At 50.7% G+C, this 15,405-nt stretch overlaps 1 protein-coding gene across 10 annotated transcripts in view; it reads right to left on the bottom strand.

Moving 5' to 3' along the window:
- PCBP3 (poly(rC) binding protein 3) overlaps positions 1–15,405 on the bottom strand; it is a 211,532-nt gene that overhangs the window by 25,095 nt on the left and 171,032 nt on the right. For 9 of the 10 annotated variants that reach the window (XM_082625633.1, XM_082625640.1, XM_082625639.1 and 6 more), the window contains 3 exons: positions 7,836–7,988; positions 2,120–2,274; positions 8–31 (listed from right to left, as the gene is read on the bottom strand). In XM_082625633.1, the coding sequence (XP_082481759.1) occupies positions 8–31; positions 2,120–2,274; positions 7,836–7,988 (332 nt within the window). The remainder of the gene's footprint in view (positions 1–7; positions 32–2,119; positions 2,275–7,835; positions 7,989–15,405) is intronic. The other variant, XM_082625634.1, reaches the window with a different exon arrangement.

The following is a 15,405-nucleotide window of genomic DNA, read 5'->3' as shown; positions in this document are numbered from 1 at the left end:
TGATTACCTTCCCGATGATGCTGCCGACTTCCTGCAGGAAAAGAATCACAGAAAGATGATGTCATAGAGCAGAGGGAGCAAAAATCCTGTGACAGGCGCCGCGAGGCCGTCCACCTTCCGAGTCATGAGTGAGGAAGGGAGACTGGACGGTCAGGAGGCAGCGGGCTGGCAGGCTGCCCTGCCTCTGACCGACAAAGAGAAAGAGAACGGCCAGCTGCTTTCCAGATAAACATGTCAACAGGTATCACCTGTGCCCTTAAGGCCTCAGGGAAACCCTGCAAGAAATGGATGACAGATAAAATCCCCCCGTGATTCTGAGATGTATAAAAACTTAGCGTTGCTATTGCTATTTGACCTTTTTTAAAAAAGGTAGAACACTGAAAGACTCTTGAGCACACCACCATGCTTCTAAAGCCTGGGGCCCGCAATGGTTCAGACGCGCTCCCGGCCAGGACTGCCCGTCGCAGCACCTCCCTGCCTGGGACAGACCCACGAGGCTCCGCCATGGCACCTCAGGGAGGCGGGGCCGGCCTGCTTCCAGCTGCAGAGAGCAGCTCCCACAGTCAAACTCATCTTCCTTATTACAGTGAAGCCCTCAGCAACCGCAGTGTCCTGGGGAAACGCCCCAGTTCTGCGAGGCCAGGAGGGCGCGTGTGCAGCAGGGGCTGTGGCGGCAAAGGGCAGCTGGGCACGGGCGGTGGCCCCTCCGGCAGTCACCTCCCAGCGGCAGGGTTGGGTAGTTGCTGCGGCAGCAGCTGCTGGAGGTGGGGCCATGCATCTGACCTCAGACTGTCCTCCACGGTACACACCCAGCTCCGGACAACCTTGACCAAATGCCACCCACCCTGGGAGCCGGAAAGGCAGTCAGCATCCCTCCATCACGGAAAGGGAGGCTCTAGGTGTGAGCACCAGCCTCCGGAAATCTAGGGAGAGCAGTGCCCCAGGCACGATGACAGCCTCTGCCGTCCCCTGGGTTTCTTATGGTACAAACACCAGACAGAGGAGCCAGGATGAACCCTGTGCTATTGGACTGGAATGGGGGTGTGAACTCAGGGAGCCCAATTTAGAGATACATATGCAGATGTGCGCAGACATAGGTGTGTATGATTCTACACACACCCACACCCACACATACAAGTGCACGCGTGCGCGCACACACACAAACACATATTCCCTAGCTCTGTCTGGGGCCCACAGTAGCCCAAAAGCCGTGAGCACCCCATGTGCCCACCTCTGGGCTCTAACACCATCCCACCAGCCTCCACTCAAGAGAGCTGGGTTCTCTACAGAAACGGCTGATTCCAGGACCAGCAGGAAGGCAAGGAGGAGCAACAGCGGTGTGCAGAGAAGATGTGCAGTCAGAACGGTGGGTCCCCCCAAAAGGACACAGGCCAGCTCGGTGGGGCGACCACGGCCAAGTCAGGGACAATGTGAGCATCAAAATCAATAATGACAGTGCAGGGACGGCGCGGGGACAGTGTGGGGACAGCATGGGGGGTGATGCGAGCAAAACAGCAAACCCTGCGTCCAGGAAGCCATGAATGAAGCAAGGGTGGCACACAGGACATTCACGCAACACCTTAGTACCCGCCAGCAAAGACGCCCTGATGACTGTGGAAGAGGAGTTGGGGAGGTGCCCAGCAGGTGCCCCCACCAAGTGACACCCTGAAATCTGGACTACCTGATAGGAAAGCTTCTGGGACACTCCTGCCAACGGTGAGAAAACGTCAGAAAAAAACCAAAGTGAGGGACATTCTCTCTACAGAAGAACTGGGCAGGAACTTTGCTTTCAAAGCAACAGGCAAAGGAAGCGTGGGGAGCGCCTGTCGGAAGGGCAGCCCTGGGACGACCGGTGCACGTGAGGGGCCCGAGCCGCCCGGCCGGCACGTGTGTGTCAGTGTTAGTGTCCCGGAGGAGAACGCCCTCACGTGTAGAAAATACACACTGGGGGTGGGGCAGCAGACGGGCAGCTCAGTCTCGAAAGGTTCTGGGAGAAACGGAATCTGGACGGCGTTGCAGCTGCTGTGTAAGTCGGAGATCGCTTAGAATTTTAAAAGCCTAGTATGAGACGAAGACCCCTGCGGCGGGCGTGCCTCCCCTCCCCTCTCCGCCCCCGTACCTTTCCGTGCATCAGCAGGCGGATGGTCAGGGTCACGTTCAGGCCACCTTCTGAGACCTTGGACTCCATCTTTCTTCCAAACTGTAGCTGGGGGAGGTGGCTCAAGGTGCCGAGGGTGCCGTGAGGAAGGACAGATGGGGCCCAGATGGTGTCACCTGGCAAGGGAAGGCACACATCAGGTGACCGGGCCTGGGCGGGCGGGTGGGTCGGTGGGCTGCCGCCTTCAGCATCGCTGCTGGGGAAAGGCAGAGGCGTCCCGGGCACCCCAGTCAGCACGAGGAAGGGCTGGTCCAGGGACTCACGGTGTGGCACCTGTGGGGGCCTGGGGTACATGGCAGGGGGGATGGGCCTCAGGGGAAGCCTGCCAGCGAGTGACCTGGCCTCACTGCTGACTAACGCATGGTCCTGGGCCTCAGTGTCACCTCTGTGATGAGGGCCTCAGCCGCTGGAGGGGAAAAGGGGTGACCAGCAAGCCTGGGGACCCCATGTGTCTGGGGAGTGTCTGCTCTGCCGTCACCTGGGATCCGCCCATTTCCCACCACACTGGTGCCAGAATCCTCCCCGTCACCCTTAAAAAGCCAGGAGATTACAGACCTGTGTTCCCTTTATGTCTAGAGTCGAGATTCCTCAGTTCTCCTCATTCTAAAGTGGGTTCAGTCTCTATTAACTAAACTGCCAAACAGCTGGGTGTCCCCCTTTATAAAGTTTTCAGAAAATGCTTTACATTCATATCACAGGTCCGCTTATTGTATCATTTCTGCAGTGTATCGGTTCAGCACTTCGCCCTCCAGGCAACATTTAGGCTCCGTTTTAAGATTTACAGGCAAGGAATGGTCACAGTAGCGGACCTGAAGGACGGTTGGAGAGCGAGGTGCGCGTGCGGGTGACCCAGCCTGACGGTGTGCAGGACACAGCCAAGAGGCCCCCGCCCAAGGTCCGCACAGGGTCCAGGTCCGAGTTCAAACGATCGGAGTGGCACCAAATAGACACGGCTCCCTGCCACGCAGACACCCTGCAGCAGCCCTGCAAAGCCCTTCCTAAGCTCAGGGTGCGCGCCAAGGCTAAGGTGCCTGCACGGATGAACCGGACGGCGGGGCGTCCAGGCGGGGACACCACGCCTCCTTTTTAATTAGAAACATCTCCTCCAGGGTCTGGGGCCATCTGTTATGTAAATGTTTCCAGCCCACGGTGGAGAAAGTGGGTCAGCGAGCGCCAGGGGTGCTCCAGGCTGCAGGCTGTCAGCCGGCATCTGTCACACGGGCCAGTGAGTGCCGGCCTGCTTCACGTGGCCACGAGTGGGCATCCCAGGCCTCCGTGGACCGTGGCCACAGAAGCAGCCCCGGGGGCTGTTCAGGTCAACCGGACTCAGTACCCCGACCCTGAAGAACCCACCCTGAGATGGCAGGCAAGGGGTGCCAGGAAGGTGGGGGCATCCTCTGGCCATCCCGCCAGGACCCAGGACACCTCCCATCAGAGGCCACCCCAAGTGTGCTGGCCCTGCTTCCCACCTCTGTGGCTGCCAGCGATGCTCTGCAGGAAGCAGCAGCTGCACTCCTGTGGGTACAGCCGTCCACACCAAGCCAGGCGGCCAGTTCATCAGAAAAAGCCTCTTCCTGTGACACACTCCTCCCCACACCTGGTGTCCAGAAACCGGCAGATCCCTCTCGCCAGCGAGGACCCCTCCTTCTGTCCTCCTCATGCTGGGGATTTAATGTATTTTACTCCACTTGCTGAGAGGAAGAGGAGAAGCAGACATGGTCCCCCGATGGCGCCTGGCAGGGCCCCCCCCTTCTCGCCTCCCCCCACCCCCGGAAGCCCGTCTAGTCCGTGGTTCAAATGCCTCTCTGTGCTGACACCATCCTCAGACGCACCTGAACCTAGATCTCACCCTGCACCCCACTCCCTGGGCGCCCTGATTTCTGACGGACGCCCCAGTCCACGTGCGTGGAGATGGGCTGTCATCTCTGTGTTCTGCTCATGCCCAGACCTGGCACGATGACCCCTCCTCCGACCCACCCCATTTGTTACCAAATCCTGACACGTGGGGGCAGAGTCCGCGATTTATTCCTCTTTTCTAGTGTCTTGAGGAGGAAGCTGGTGGCATGGATTTAAAATCTTACTTTTGGCCTAATACAATGTTTAGTTCTATAAATTTCTCTCTACATGTAGCTTTCGTTGCATCCCACAAATTTTTATATTTGTGCTTTTTGTCCACTCATTTCAAAAGACTTAATTTCTCTTTTGATTCATGGGATATTTTGAAGTGTGTTATCGAGTTTTCAAATATTTGGAGATTTTCTAGATAGCTTTCTTCTGTTGTTTTCAAATTTAATTCCATTACAGTTAGACAGCATATTTTGTAATACTTGAGATATTTTAAATTGATTGAGAGTTGCTTATGGACCAGAACGTGGTCTATCTTGTGTGACTGGGTGGGATGTTCTACAGATGTCAGTAGAGCAAGATGGCTGGGCGTGCTTTTCTGTCCGCTTATCCCAATATTGAGTAGGGATGTTGACGTCTCTGACTGTGATTGTGGATTTGTCTGTTTCTCCTGCAGTTCTATCTTTTTTTGCTTCATGTATTTTAAGCTCCATCGTTAGCATCATAACATCTAGCACTGTTATGTTCTGTGGATGAATTGACCCCTTTACCATTATGAAAGATGCTTCTTCATCTCTGGTAATACTCTTGACTCTGAAACTGACTTTGACATTAATACAGACACCCGACCTTACTACTGATTAGTGTTAGCGTGGTGTCTCTTCTTCCATCTCTTATTTTTAATTTATTTGTGTCTTTATATTCAAAGTGAGTTTCTTGTAGGCAACACAGAGTTGCCTACAGAAACTTTTAAATCTTTTTCGACAATCTGCCTTTTAATTGGGGTTGTTAGGACTCTTCACAGTGATTGCTGATATGGCTGAGTTTAGGTCTATCACTCCACTATGTGTTTTCTGCTTTCACCATCTGTTCTTCGTCCCCCCGTGTCTATGTCTCCTCTGCCACATTTTGGATTAATTGCATACACTTTGTGATTCCACCTCATCTCCTTCGTTCACTTACTAGTCTCCACTCTGGGTTTTGTCACCCAGGCGGTGGCTTCAGGGCTTAGGCACAGACCTCTAACCTGACTCAGCCCGTGAGCTGCGGCCTCACCGCCTGACGGGTGCAGGACAACCCGACAGCAGGGTGTTCTCCTTTCTCCTCCTGGCCTTTGCCCTGTTACTGCCACACATTTTAGTTCCACCCACGTTATAGATCCTACAGTACTTTGTTTTTAAAATTTAAACAGTCAATTCTCTTTTAAAGGGATTTGGATAATAATAAAAGTGTCTTTCATGCTCAACCATGTAGCTCTGCTATCATTTTTCTTCTACCGTAAGAATTTCCCTTAATATTTGTGTGCAGCAGGTCTGCTGGTGACGAGTTCTCTCAGCTTTGGGCGTGTCTGGACAGTCACCTTCTTCTGAAGCCCGTCTCACCTGGTGCAGAATTCCAGGTGGGCTGTGCTGGCCTTCCCTCCTCTCCATACTGTGTCCGGAGGGGTCTACGGCAGTGTCCCCTTTGTCCTCTGAACGTAACCTCCTCTTCTCTAGCATATTTAAAGGTGTTTCTCTTAATCTGAGCAATTATGTTATTATGCTGTGCCTTGTGTTTTTGTTCTTGGGGCTTCACTGAACTTCTTGGATCTGGAGTCTTAGAATTTTCATCAAATTCAGAAAATTGCAGCCATTGTTTTCCCGAGTATATATTCTGCTCCCTCCCCTGCACAGGGAGGGCCTCCACCTGCAGGCATGCCAGGCTCTGCCCTCTGTCCCTGTGTCTCATTCCGTGAGGTGCCATTTCTCCTCTGACTCACTGGACGGGCTGCTCTGCTGTTGACCATCCAGCGCACTTGGCATCTCGGATGCTGCAGTGTCACCCCCAGAAGCCCAGCCCGCGTCCTCTTCTGTGTCATCACGCCTCCACTGAACACGCTCGACCTTCCTCTTGCTTCCTGAACACAGGCTGTATAGTCATAACGATGACATCAGTGTCCATGTCCCCTGGTTGTATAACTGTCGTCGTTTCTGGGTCGAGGGCCAGGCAGTGGAATGCAGCCCTGACACTGCGTGACAGTGACGAGAGCGCTTCCCGTGTGGGTCACAGAGTGAGCGCCGGCGGCGCCTGGTCACTTCCAGGGGCAGCACAGCCAACACCCACCAGCCAAGGGTGGAGGAGACCCAGGCGCTGCCTCAGACGAACCTGAAGGCCCGGCTCGTCTCTGAGCCGCACGGCTCTTCCTGATTCTGTGGGCGGGATCCTGCCCGTGGCCAGGGTGCCCTCCTCGGTTTAGTACCATCTATAAAGAAATCATCCAAATCTGACCACCCGCTTCCAGTGCACGGGAGACACAAATCCATTTCGACCGCTTTGCTCGGCTCCTCAGCTGGAGGACACGAGTCACCTCGTCCCGCTGACGCAAAGCCTGAGGCTGGAGTTAAGGGAAGGGTGGCCGCAGGGACAAGGCCCAGGATGGGAACCCACAGCCCTCCCCCCGCAACCCAGGTCTCACGTTTGCTCTGATCTCTCCTGCGCAGAAAGCCTGCAGGCGCCCTGCCACAGATCCCAGTGTCCCCGGCGATGTCGCCCAGCACCGGGAAGGGACACTCAGTCCACGTCTGTGGCGTCCCGAGGAAGGACTCTGGCTGCCCTGGTGTGGGTCCTGCACTGCGGCCACCGGGGGAACCAGGGCTGGGAGCTGGCCTCAACGCCCAGGCAGGGCGGAAGCAGCCACGTGCTACATCCACGTGTAACAGAGCCCCCTGGTTTGCAAGGGCATCTGCCCCAGGATACCAGGCTGGGGAGATCTGGGGGGATGGAGGCAGGTTTTGTGACGCTGCAATCCCCTGTGTGTATATAAAACCTCGTATCCTTCCCTCAAGGACGTTGGGGCCACAGGTGGGTGTACACTCAGAGCCGAGGGGCACGTCCAGCAACACGTGTCAGCGGCCATTTCCAAGTCCTGCCGCTTGCACTTTGGTGGGGAGACTAAGATCCAGGCGAGCGGTGGGGAGAGCGGGTCTCCCGGGGGCGCTGCGATTCCCTTGGGAGGGAAAACGGGCTGATGTGACACTAGGGGAGCAGATGGAGCCTCACATTTGCTGCACGGCTGGTCCAGGCTGCAGAGTCCGCCTGCAGAAAAGACCAGCCTGAGTCTGGAGGAGCCCCGCTGAGCCCGGCCGACAGTCCCCCCACTCAGATCTGGGCAGGATGGGGTGCAGGGCAGAGTCCTGACGATTTCTGAACGTACCCCAGGCTTGTGTGACTGGACTCGTCTCCAGTCAAAGGAAACCAGAGGGCGTGGCGTCTCTGCTGCCGTCACTGGCCGTCGCGGGGAGCGCTCGCACCTGACCAGTCTGCGCCTCTCCCGCTTCGCTGGCCCCGCAGGACCTCTGAGCCTTCCGGCCTGCACTCTGCTGCCCTTACCAGCCACCACCTCTCGGTGTCCAAGGAGGAAGCCGGAGAAAGGTACATTCAGGAAGCAAACATCAGGGCTATTTGACACGCTAACTTTATAATCATCATGTACAGCTTCTGTTCACGTGTGTAAAATACACTCATTTACGTTTCACTTAAAACTCCTGGTGGATTTAAGAAGTCAGCGTCAATGGGTGGCTCTGGGTAAACTGCTGAAGCTGCATTTAGGAAGCTGGCAGGAGGGTGAAGTTACCTGTGATGCCAAATGCCTGGTCACTGCAGAGGACTCTCCAGCCGCTGAGCAGCCATCCCCAACAGGAAGACTCCTGAGAATGCCTCTGGTGGCCCCTCCAGGGACACCTGCCTGGTGAGGCCACACAGCCCCCCACGCTGTGGCACGGCCCTGCTGGATAGGGCAGAGCCCTCTTGGATAGGGCACAGCCCTGCTGGATAGGGCACAGGAGACAGGGTGTCAAAGGCCAGCACCAGAGCCAGCGCTGGCTGCTCCCGCCCCTGTTCTTTCCTACAAGAACACATAAATGCAAGGCGCAGGTTGAAATTTGCCTCGTAGGTAATTGGTAATAAATAACTTTGTTAATTCAACAAATATTTCCTGGGCGATTACTAAGCTCCAGGCACTGTGCTGTCCTACAAAGAGAAGAAAACAGGGCACCTTCTTGAGGGAGGGACGGGCCTGTCAAGAAATCCTCATGGTGATACAGGAGCCAGAGGAACGGGAGGAGTGCTGGGCCCACATGGGAGACACCCCCACCCAATGTGGAGCCCTCTGGGTGTCAGTCACAGGCCAGGCTGAGTCCTCAGGCAGCAGCACATGGGGGCTGTGTGTGCTCCTGGGGGGAGCTCTGAGAAGGACTGTTGCCCCAACTCCCAGGACTGCCCATAGTGCAGTGGCTACACAGTTCATCCCATCCCAGGAGGGTGGTGTACCTGCAAGATTCAAGTCTGGGAAAGGAGACACTGATGTACCTGGTATCCCAGGGCTCAGCTGGTGGCCTAGGGCTCACCTGGCCGTCTTATAATGACAGAGCATGGAGGCCTTGGCACTGAAGTCGAGGTGTGTGTGTGCCACCCCTCAGGGCCCGATTCAGGAGACCCAGGTGGTCCTAGAAGCTGCATTTAAGGTTCTCCAGACTCCTTTTGAGCAAGGCCATGTTTGGGAGCCAGTGGTCATAATGCCCACCCCAACTCTTCCCCCACTCCATCTGTTAGGAATTCTGGGAGGCTGCCAGTAATAGGAACCAACCAACCACATAACCCCGGGGGCCTGCTTTTTTCCTTTTGTGAAAGAAATCAGGAGGAGGCAGTGAGTTGGGGGCAGGGCAGATGTGGGAAGTAACGGTGAGGAAGTGAAGGCAATGCCTCCTTTCACGAGCACAACGCCTACGTTATATGTATATAATGTAATATCTGGGCAACACTGAAAAGTTGCACAAAGGGGATACTCAAAAACACTGTCAATAAGTCAAAATGGAATTTTTAAAAAATGTTGAGTAACCCACAGGAAGGCAGGAAATAAGGAAACAGAGAAACAAAACATAGGGAGAACAAACAGAAAACAAAAAACGAAACGGCAAACTTAAGCCCTAACATCTCAATAATTACATTAAATGTAAATAGTCTAAATTTACCAATTAAAAAAACAGAATGGCAGAGTGGATTAAGAAAAATGACTCAACCATATGCTGTCGATAAGAAACTCATTTACTTCAAATAGAAAGATGTAAGCAGACTGAAAATAAACTCATCGGAAAAGATGTGTCACACAACCACTCATCAAAAGAAAGCAGGAGTGGCTATAGTAATATCAGATAATATTGATTTCAGAGCAAAGATGGAGAGAGGCATTATATAAAGATGAGTCCACCCAGGAAGAAGCAATAGCAAGCAATCCTGAAAGTGTATGAATCAAACACTAGAACAGTAAAATATGTGAAGACTGACAGAACTGAAAGGAAAAACATAGAAATCCACAATTACAGCTGAAGATTTCAATACCATCTCAACAACTGAAAGAACAGCTAGGCGGAAAATCAGCAGGGATATAGAACTCACCCCACCGCCAATCAACTAACTGGACCTAGTCAACATTTATAGCACATCTCGTACCAGCAGAACACACACAGAATATGTACCACTGCGGAGCACAGCCTCGGCCGTGAAACACACCTCAACACACTCGAAAGACTCAGAATCATATGGTGTGTTCTCAGAGCACAAGAGAAGCAAACTAGAGATCGATAATAGAAATAACAGAAAAGTCTCCGAGCACACGCAAACTAAAACAACACCCATTTAAATAATCCTCGGGTCAAAGAGGCAATCTCAAGGGTTATAAAAGTATGTGGACCCGAATAAAAATACAACATATCAAAAATGGTAAAACACAACGAAAGCACTGCCTAGAGGGAAATTTATAGCACAAGATACATATATCAGAAAAGAGAAAAAGTCTCAAACCAATAATCTAAGCTCTTAGTTGAGGAATCTAGAAAAAGAACAAAATAAATTCAAGCAAACAGAAGGAAGGAAATAAGACAAAAATACTTAAAATTGGAAACAGAAAAACCAGAGAAAATCAATAAAATAAAGAGCTGATTCTTTGAAAAGGTCAATAAAATTGACAGACTTCTTGGACGACTGACAAAGAAGACAAAACATCATTGTAAGGAATGAATCAGGAGCTATTGCTAAGAACCTTGCATACATCAAAGGGATAATAAAGGAACACTAAGAGCAGCTCTACACAAATAAATTGACTTAGATAAACTGACCTACTCTTTGAAAAAGACAAACTACCACAACTCATCCAATATGAAACTGATAATTTGAATAGCCCTACATAACTGTTAAGGAAAGTGGGTTCATAATTTAAAACTCCCCTGCAAAAATTCTCCAGATCCAGATGGTTTCACTAGAGGATTCTACCAACAGTTTTAAGAAGAATTAATACCAGTTCTCCATAATCTCTTTCAGAAAACGGAAGAGAAGAGAAATACTTTCCAATTCATTTGATGAAGCTAGTATTAGCTTGATACAAAAATCAGTACAAAAGATGGTACAAAAGACAGTACAGGGCTTCCCCGGTGGCGCAGTGGTTGAGAGTCCGCCTGCCGATGCAGGGGACGCAGGTTCGTGCCCCGGTCTGGGAGGATCCCACATGCCGCGGAGCGTCTGGGCCCGTGAGCCATGGCCGCTGAGCCTGCGCGTCCGGAGCCTGTGCTCCGCAACGGGAGAGGCCACAACAGTGAGAGGCCCGCGTACCGCAAAAAAAAAAAAAAAAAGACAGTACAAAAGGAGAAAACTGCCCTCAAGAATATTGGTGCAAAAATCCTCTAAAAACATTAGCAAATAGAATTCATCAGTATATAATAAGAATTATACACTATGCCCATTCTTCCAGCGATGCAAGGCTGGTGCAGTATTTAAAAGTCAACTCATGTAATCAATCATATCGACAGACCTAAAGAAGATATCAGTTGATTATATTGTGCAGAAAGGCAGTTGACAAAATTCAACACTCACTCGTGATAAATCTCTCAGGAAAAAACACAGGAATAGAAGGGAACTTCCTCAACTCAATAAAGAGCATGTACAAAAAGACCTGCGTCCAACATCACACTTAGGGTTAAATCCTTTCCCCTTAGAACAAAGCACAACATCTCTCCTTTCACGGCCATTACTCACACAGTCGGGGGAGTTCAGTCAGTTCAAAAAGGCAGGAAAGGTAATGAGAGGAAAAGATAAAATTGTCCCTATTTGCAGATGACATGAACTACTTAGGTGTAAATCTGACAAAACGTGTAGGACTTATATGCTGAGAACTACAAAATGTTGAAAGAAATTAAAGATCTAAACAAATGGAGAGACAGAACACAAATTGCAAGACTCATCATAGTAAAGATGTCAGTTCTCTCCAAGTTGACATACAGCTTTAACATAATTCCTATTAAAATTCCAGCAAGAATTTCAGAGATACAGACAAGATCATTGTAAAATCTATACGGAAAGGCAAAGGAACTAGAATAGCTAAAACAATTCTGACAAAGGAAAATTAAGTAGAAGGAACAGGTCTCCCCAATTTCAAGAATTATTATACAGCTGCTGTAATCAAGGCTGTGGTGTTGGTGGAGAAAACCAATGGAGCAGATACAGAATCCAGAAACAGACCCACACAAATATGCCCAACTGATTTTTGACAAAGATCTAAAAGCAGTTCAACGGAGCAAAGACAGCTTTTTTCAACACATGGTGCTGGAGCAACAGGACATCCGTAGGCAAAAATGGACTTTTTGAACTAAACTTTAAACTTTATATAAAAATTAACTCAAAAAGGATCACAGGGCTTGCCTGGTGGCACAGTGGTTGAGAGTCCGCCTGCTGGTGCAGGGGACATGGGTTCGTGCCCCGGTCCAGGAAGATCCCACATGCCATGGACCGGCTGGGCCCGTGAGCCATGGCCGCTGAGCCTGTGTGTCTGGAGCCTGTGCTCCGCAGTGGGAGAGACCACAGCAGTGAGAGGCCTGTGTACCACAAAAAAAAAAAAAAAAAAAAAAAAAAAAAAAAAAAAAAGGATCACAGGCTTAAATGTAAAACGTAAAGCAACGAAACTTTCAGAAAAGAAAAGGAAAAATCCTAAGGGTCCATGGTAAGGCAGAATTCGTAGACTTGACACTAAAAGCATGATATACAAAAGGGAAAACTGATAAATTAGATGTGTCAAAACTGAAGACCTGTGCTTTGCCAAAAAAATATTAAGAGGATGAAAAGACAAGCCAAGACTGGGAGAGAATATTTGCAAACCACACACCCAACACAGAACTAGTTTAAAGCATATATAATGATCAAACTCAACAGTAAAAACGAAACAATCCAATTAGAAAACGGGCACAAGACATGGACATTTCACCAAGAGGACAGACAGGTGGTGAACAAGCACATGAGAAGATAGACGCTCAGTATCATTAGCCATCAGGGAAATGCAAATTAACACCACGGGAGGGGCCATCGCTCGCTTGTCACAACGGCCAGAAAAAATAGCAGTGGCCACACCAAGCCCGGAGAGGATGCAGAGCCGCGGGCAGGCCACTCAGATGCTCCAGGGATGTGGCCTGCTCACTTGGAAGACGGTCTGGCAGTTTCTTAAAAAACTAAACACGCAACTACCATTCGACCTGGTGGTTGCGCCCCTGGGCATTTATTATAGAGCAATAAAAATTTATGCCCTCGGGCTTCCCTGGTGGCGCAGTGGTTGAGAGTCCGCCTGCCAATGCAGGGGACAAGGGTTCATGCCCCGGTCCAGGAAGATCCCACATGCTGCGGAGCGGCTGGGCCCATGAGCCGTGGCCGCTGAGCCTGCGCGTCCGGAGCGTGTGCTCCGCAACGGGAGAGGCCACAACAGTGAGAGGCCCGTGTACCACAAAAAAAAAAAAAAAAAAAAAAAAAAATTTATGCCCTCACAAAAGGCTGTGATTTTATTTGTAATTGCCAAAAACAGGAAGCATCACCTTCATCCAGTGGCTGGTTAGCCAATCACGGTGCATCCTTGCCAGGGGCAGCGTGACAGGGACGGCACACGCGGAACCTACTCCGCCGCAAAGCGGAACAAACTGCTGATGTGCTCAGCAACGGGAGGAACCTCGGAGAATTAGGCTGAGTGAAAAAAGCCAGTCCCCAAAGGTCACGCACTGTATGATTCCACTTACACGACATTCTTGAAATGACAAAATTACAGAAATGAACAGATCACTGCCTGCCTCGCTCTCCACTCTGCTGTCCTCCACCCAGCCTCCGTGGCCTCCCTTCCTGTGACAGACTGAGCTCCAGCCAGCCCGGGGTCTGGGCCCTTCTGCCGAGGGCACTCCCTGCCAGGCCTCCACCTGCACCCCCAACCGCTAGCACCCCCTCTCCTGTGCCCCGTACCAGCACAGCCCCGGCCTGCGGGCAGAGGACATGTTTATCTCCTCCATTTAACACGGAACCAGCAGTTCCCAGTGCCATTCCCGGGCCACCGTGAGCAGAAGCCCATTCAGTACCTACTTAAAGACGGGGTGAGCACATGCAGTGGACACCGAGCCCAGCTCCATTTCTAGGGCCTCACAGGATATTCTGGAATCAGAATTTAGCGATTTCTAAACTCAAGTACTCATGGAACATCCAAGATGATATTTCCATTTTTCCCCAACCACTCTCGTTCATTCACTTGGTCACCAGTGAGGGTCTGCTGTATGTTGGGATGGGAGGGGCCCCCTGGGGACACACACCGCCGAGGGCAGGATGAGGCCCAGCTTCCGGGCAGAGCCGGGACACAGGGGCCTCCTCCCTCATGGCCAGCTGGGGACCCATTCCGGCTGCATGACCTTACCCCCCTCCCTCCCAGGCTCAGGCTGGTTTGCAAACCCACCAGTTCCCAGGAGAGGGCAGAGGAAACACCCACAAAGGAACATGTCTTGTGAGGCCAACAAAAGGATGCAGAGAAGTACCAGGAAGCAGAGCGAACCGCGGCCAACCCAGCTGCCCCTCTCTTCCACATTCTCTCTTCATCTGAGTTGGTCCAATCTGAAAAGTGAGTTTGTTTTCAATTTCATTGGTTTCTGGTCTTGTTTTATTATTTCCTCCCTTCTGCTTGCCTTTTCTTTTCTTTTAGTTTCTTAAGGTAAAAGCTTGGATACTTGTTTGCAGACGTTTTCTCATGTTAGCATTTCATGCCATAGGTTTCTCTAGAGGCACTGACTTCCTTGATTCCTACCAAGTTAGAGATGTGCGTTTATTATATATATTATTTCCCAATATTCCAAACTATTTCCTAAATTCCTTTGATACAGCACATTGACCACATTATTTAGAGGTGCGTGTTTTGATTTTCAAGTATTTTGAAACTTAAGTTACCTTTGGTTACTGATTTCTAGTTCAGTTTCACTCTGGTCAGAATATATACTTTTTGTGATTTCAACTGTTTTAAGTTCGTTAGGCTTTTGCTTTTTTTACACAGAGCATGGTCCACCTTGGGAACCCCCCGTGTGCCACGAGCATGGCCCTCCTGCGGCCGGTGTGGCGTTCTGCAAGGCCACGTGTCCTGTCAGTCACTGGAAGTGCGGTTCGATCTCCAGCTACAATCGTGAATTCATCCTCCTCTCTGTTCTATCAGGGTCTGTCTCGTGTGTGTTTGAGGCTCTGTTAGGTGACGTATGTACAGTTGGGGCGGATGTGTCTTCCTGGAGAATTGACTGTTTTATATTCACACAACGTCCTTCTTACCCCAGTCACCGTCTCGTCCGGAAGCCTACTTCTTCTGACATTAGTGTAGTCACTCCAGCCTGGTTTTGATCAGTGTTCACATGGCATATCTTTTTCTGTCAACCTGCCAAGAGCATTATATTTCATGTTGGTGTCTTGCTGGCTGCACACAGATTGATCTTGCTTTTTTTTCCACTCTGACCATCTCTTACCTTTAACTGACCTGTTTACACAATTTACTTTTTATATTTCAGATTTAATAACTGTCAACTCTAATGTCTGTGTATGTGTATTATATGTGTGTGTTGTATAATTCTGAAATAATTTTAGATTCGTGAGTAGCTGCAAAAACAATACAGGGTTTCTGCGTACCCTTCAGCCAGCTTCCATTTGACATAACTGCAGTGCATTAGCAAAACCAGTAAGGGACACTGGTCAAACACTATTACCTAAGTGGCCCCAGTCTGTACACGCCCTTCTTTTGGTGTATGGGTCTATGAAATTTTATCACGTATATAGATTTCCCTAACCACGCACACAAGTGGGACCACCATGCAGAGTTCTGTAGG

Source organism: Mesoplodon mirus, assembly GCF_964341445.2.
Source record: "Mesoplodon mirus genome assembly, chromosome: 6".
Classification (NCBI taxonomy): Eukaryota; Metazoa; Chordata; class Mammalia; order Artiodactyla; family Ziphiidae; genus Mesoplodon; species Mesoplodon mirus.
The sequence above is the reverse complement of the archived record's forward strand: the minus strand, read 5'-3'. Positions and strand labels throughout refer to the sequence as shown.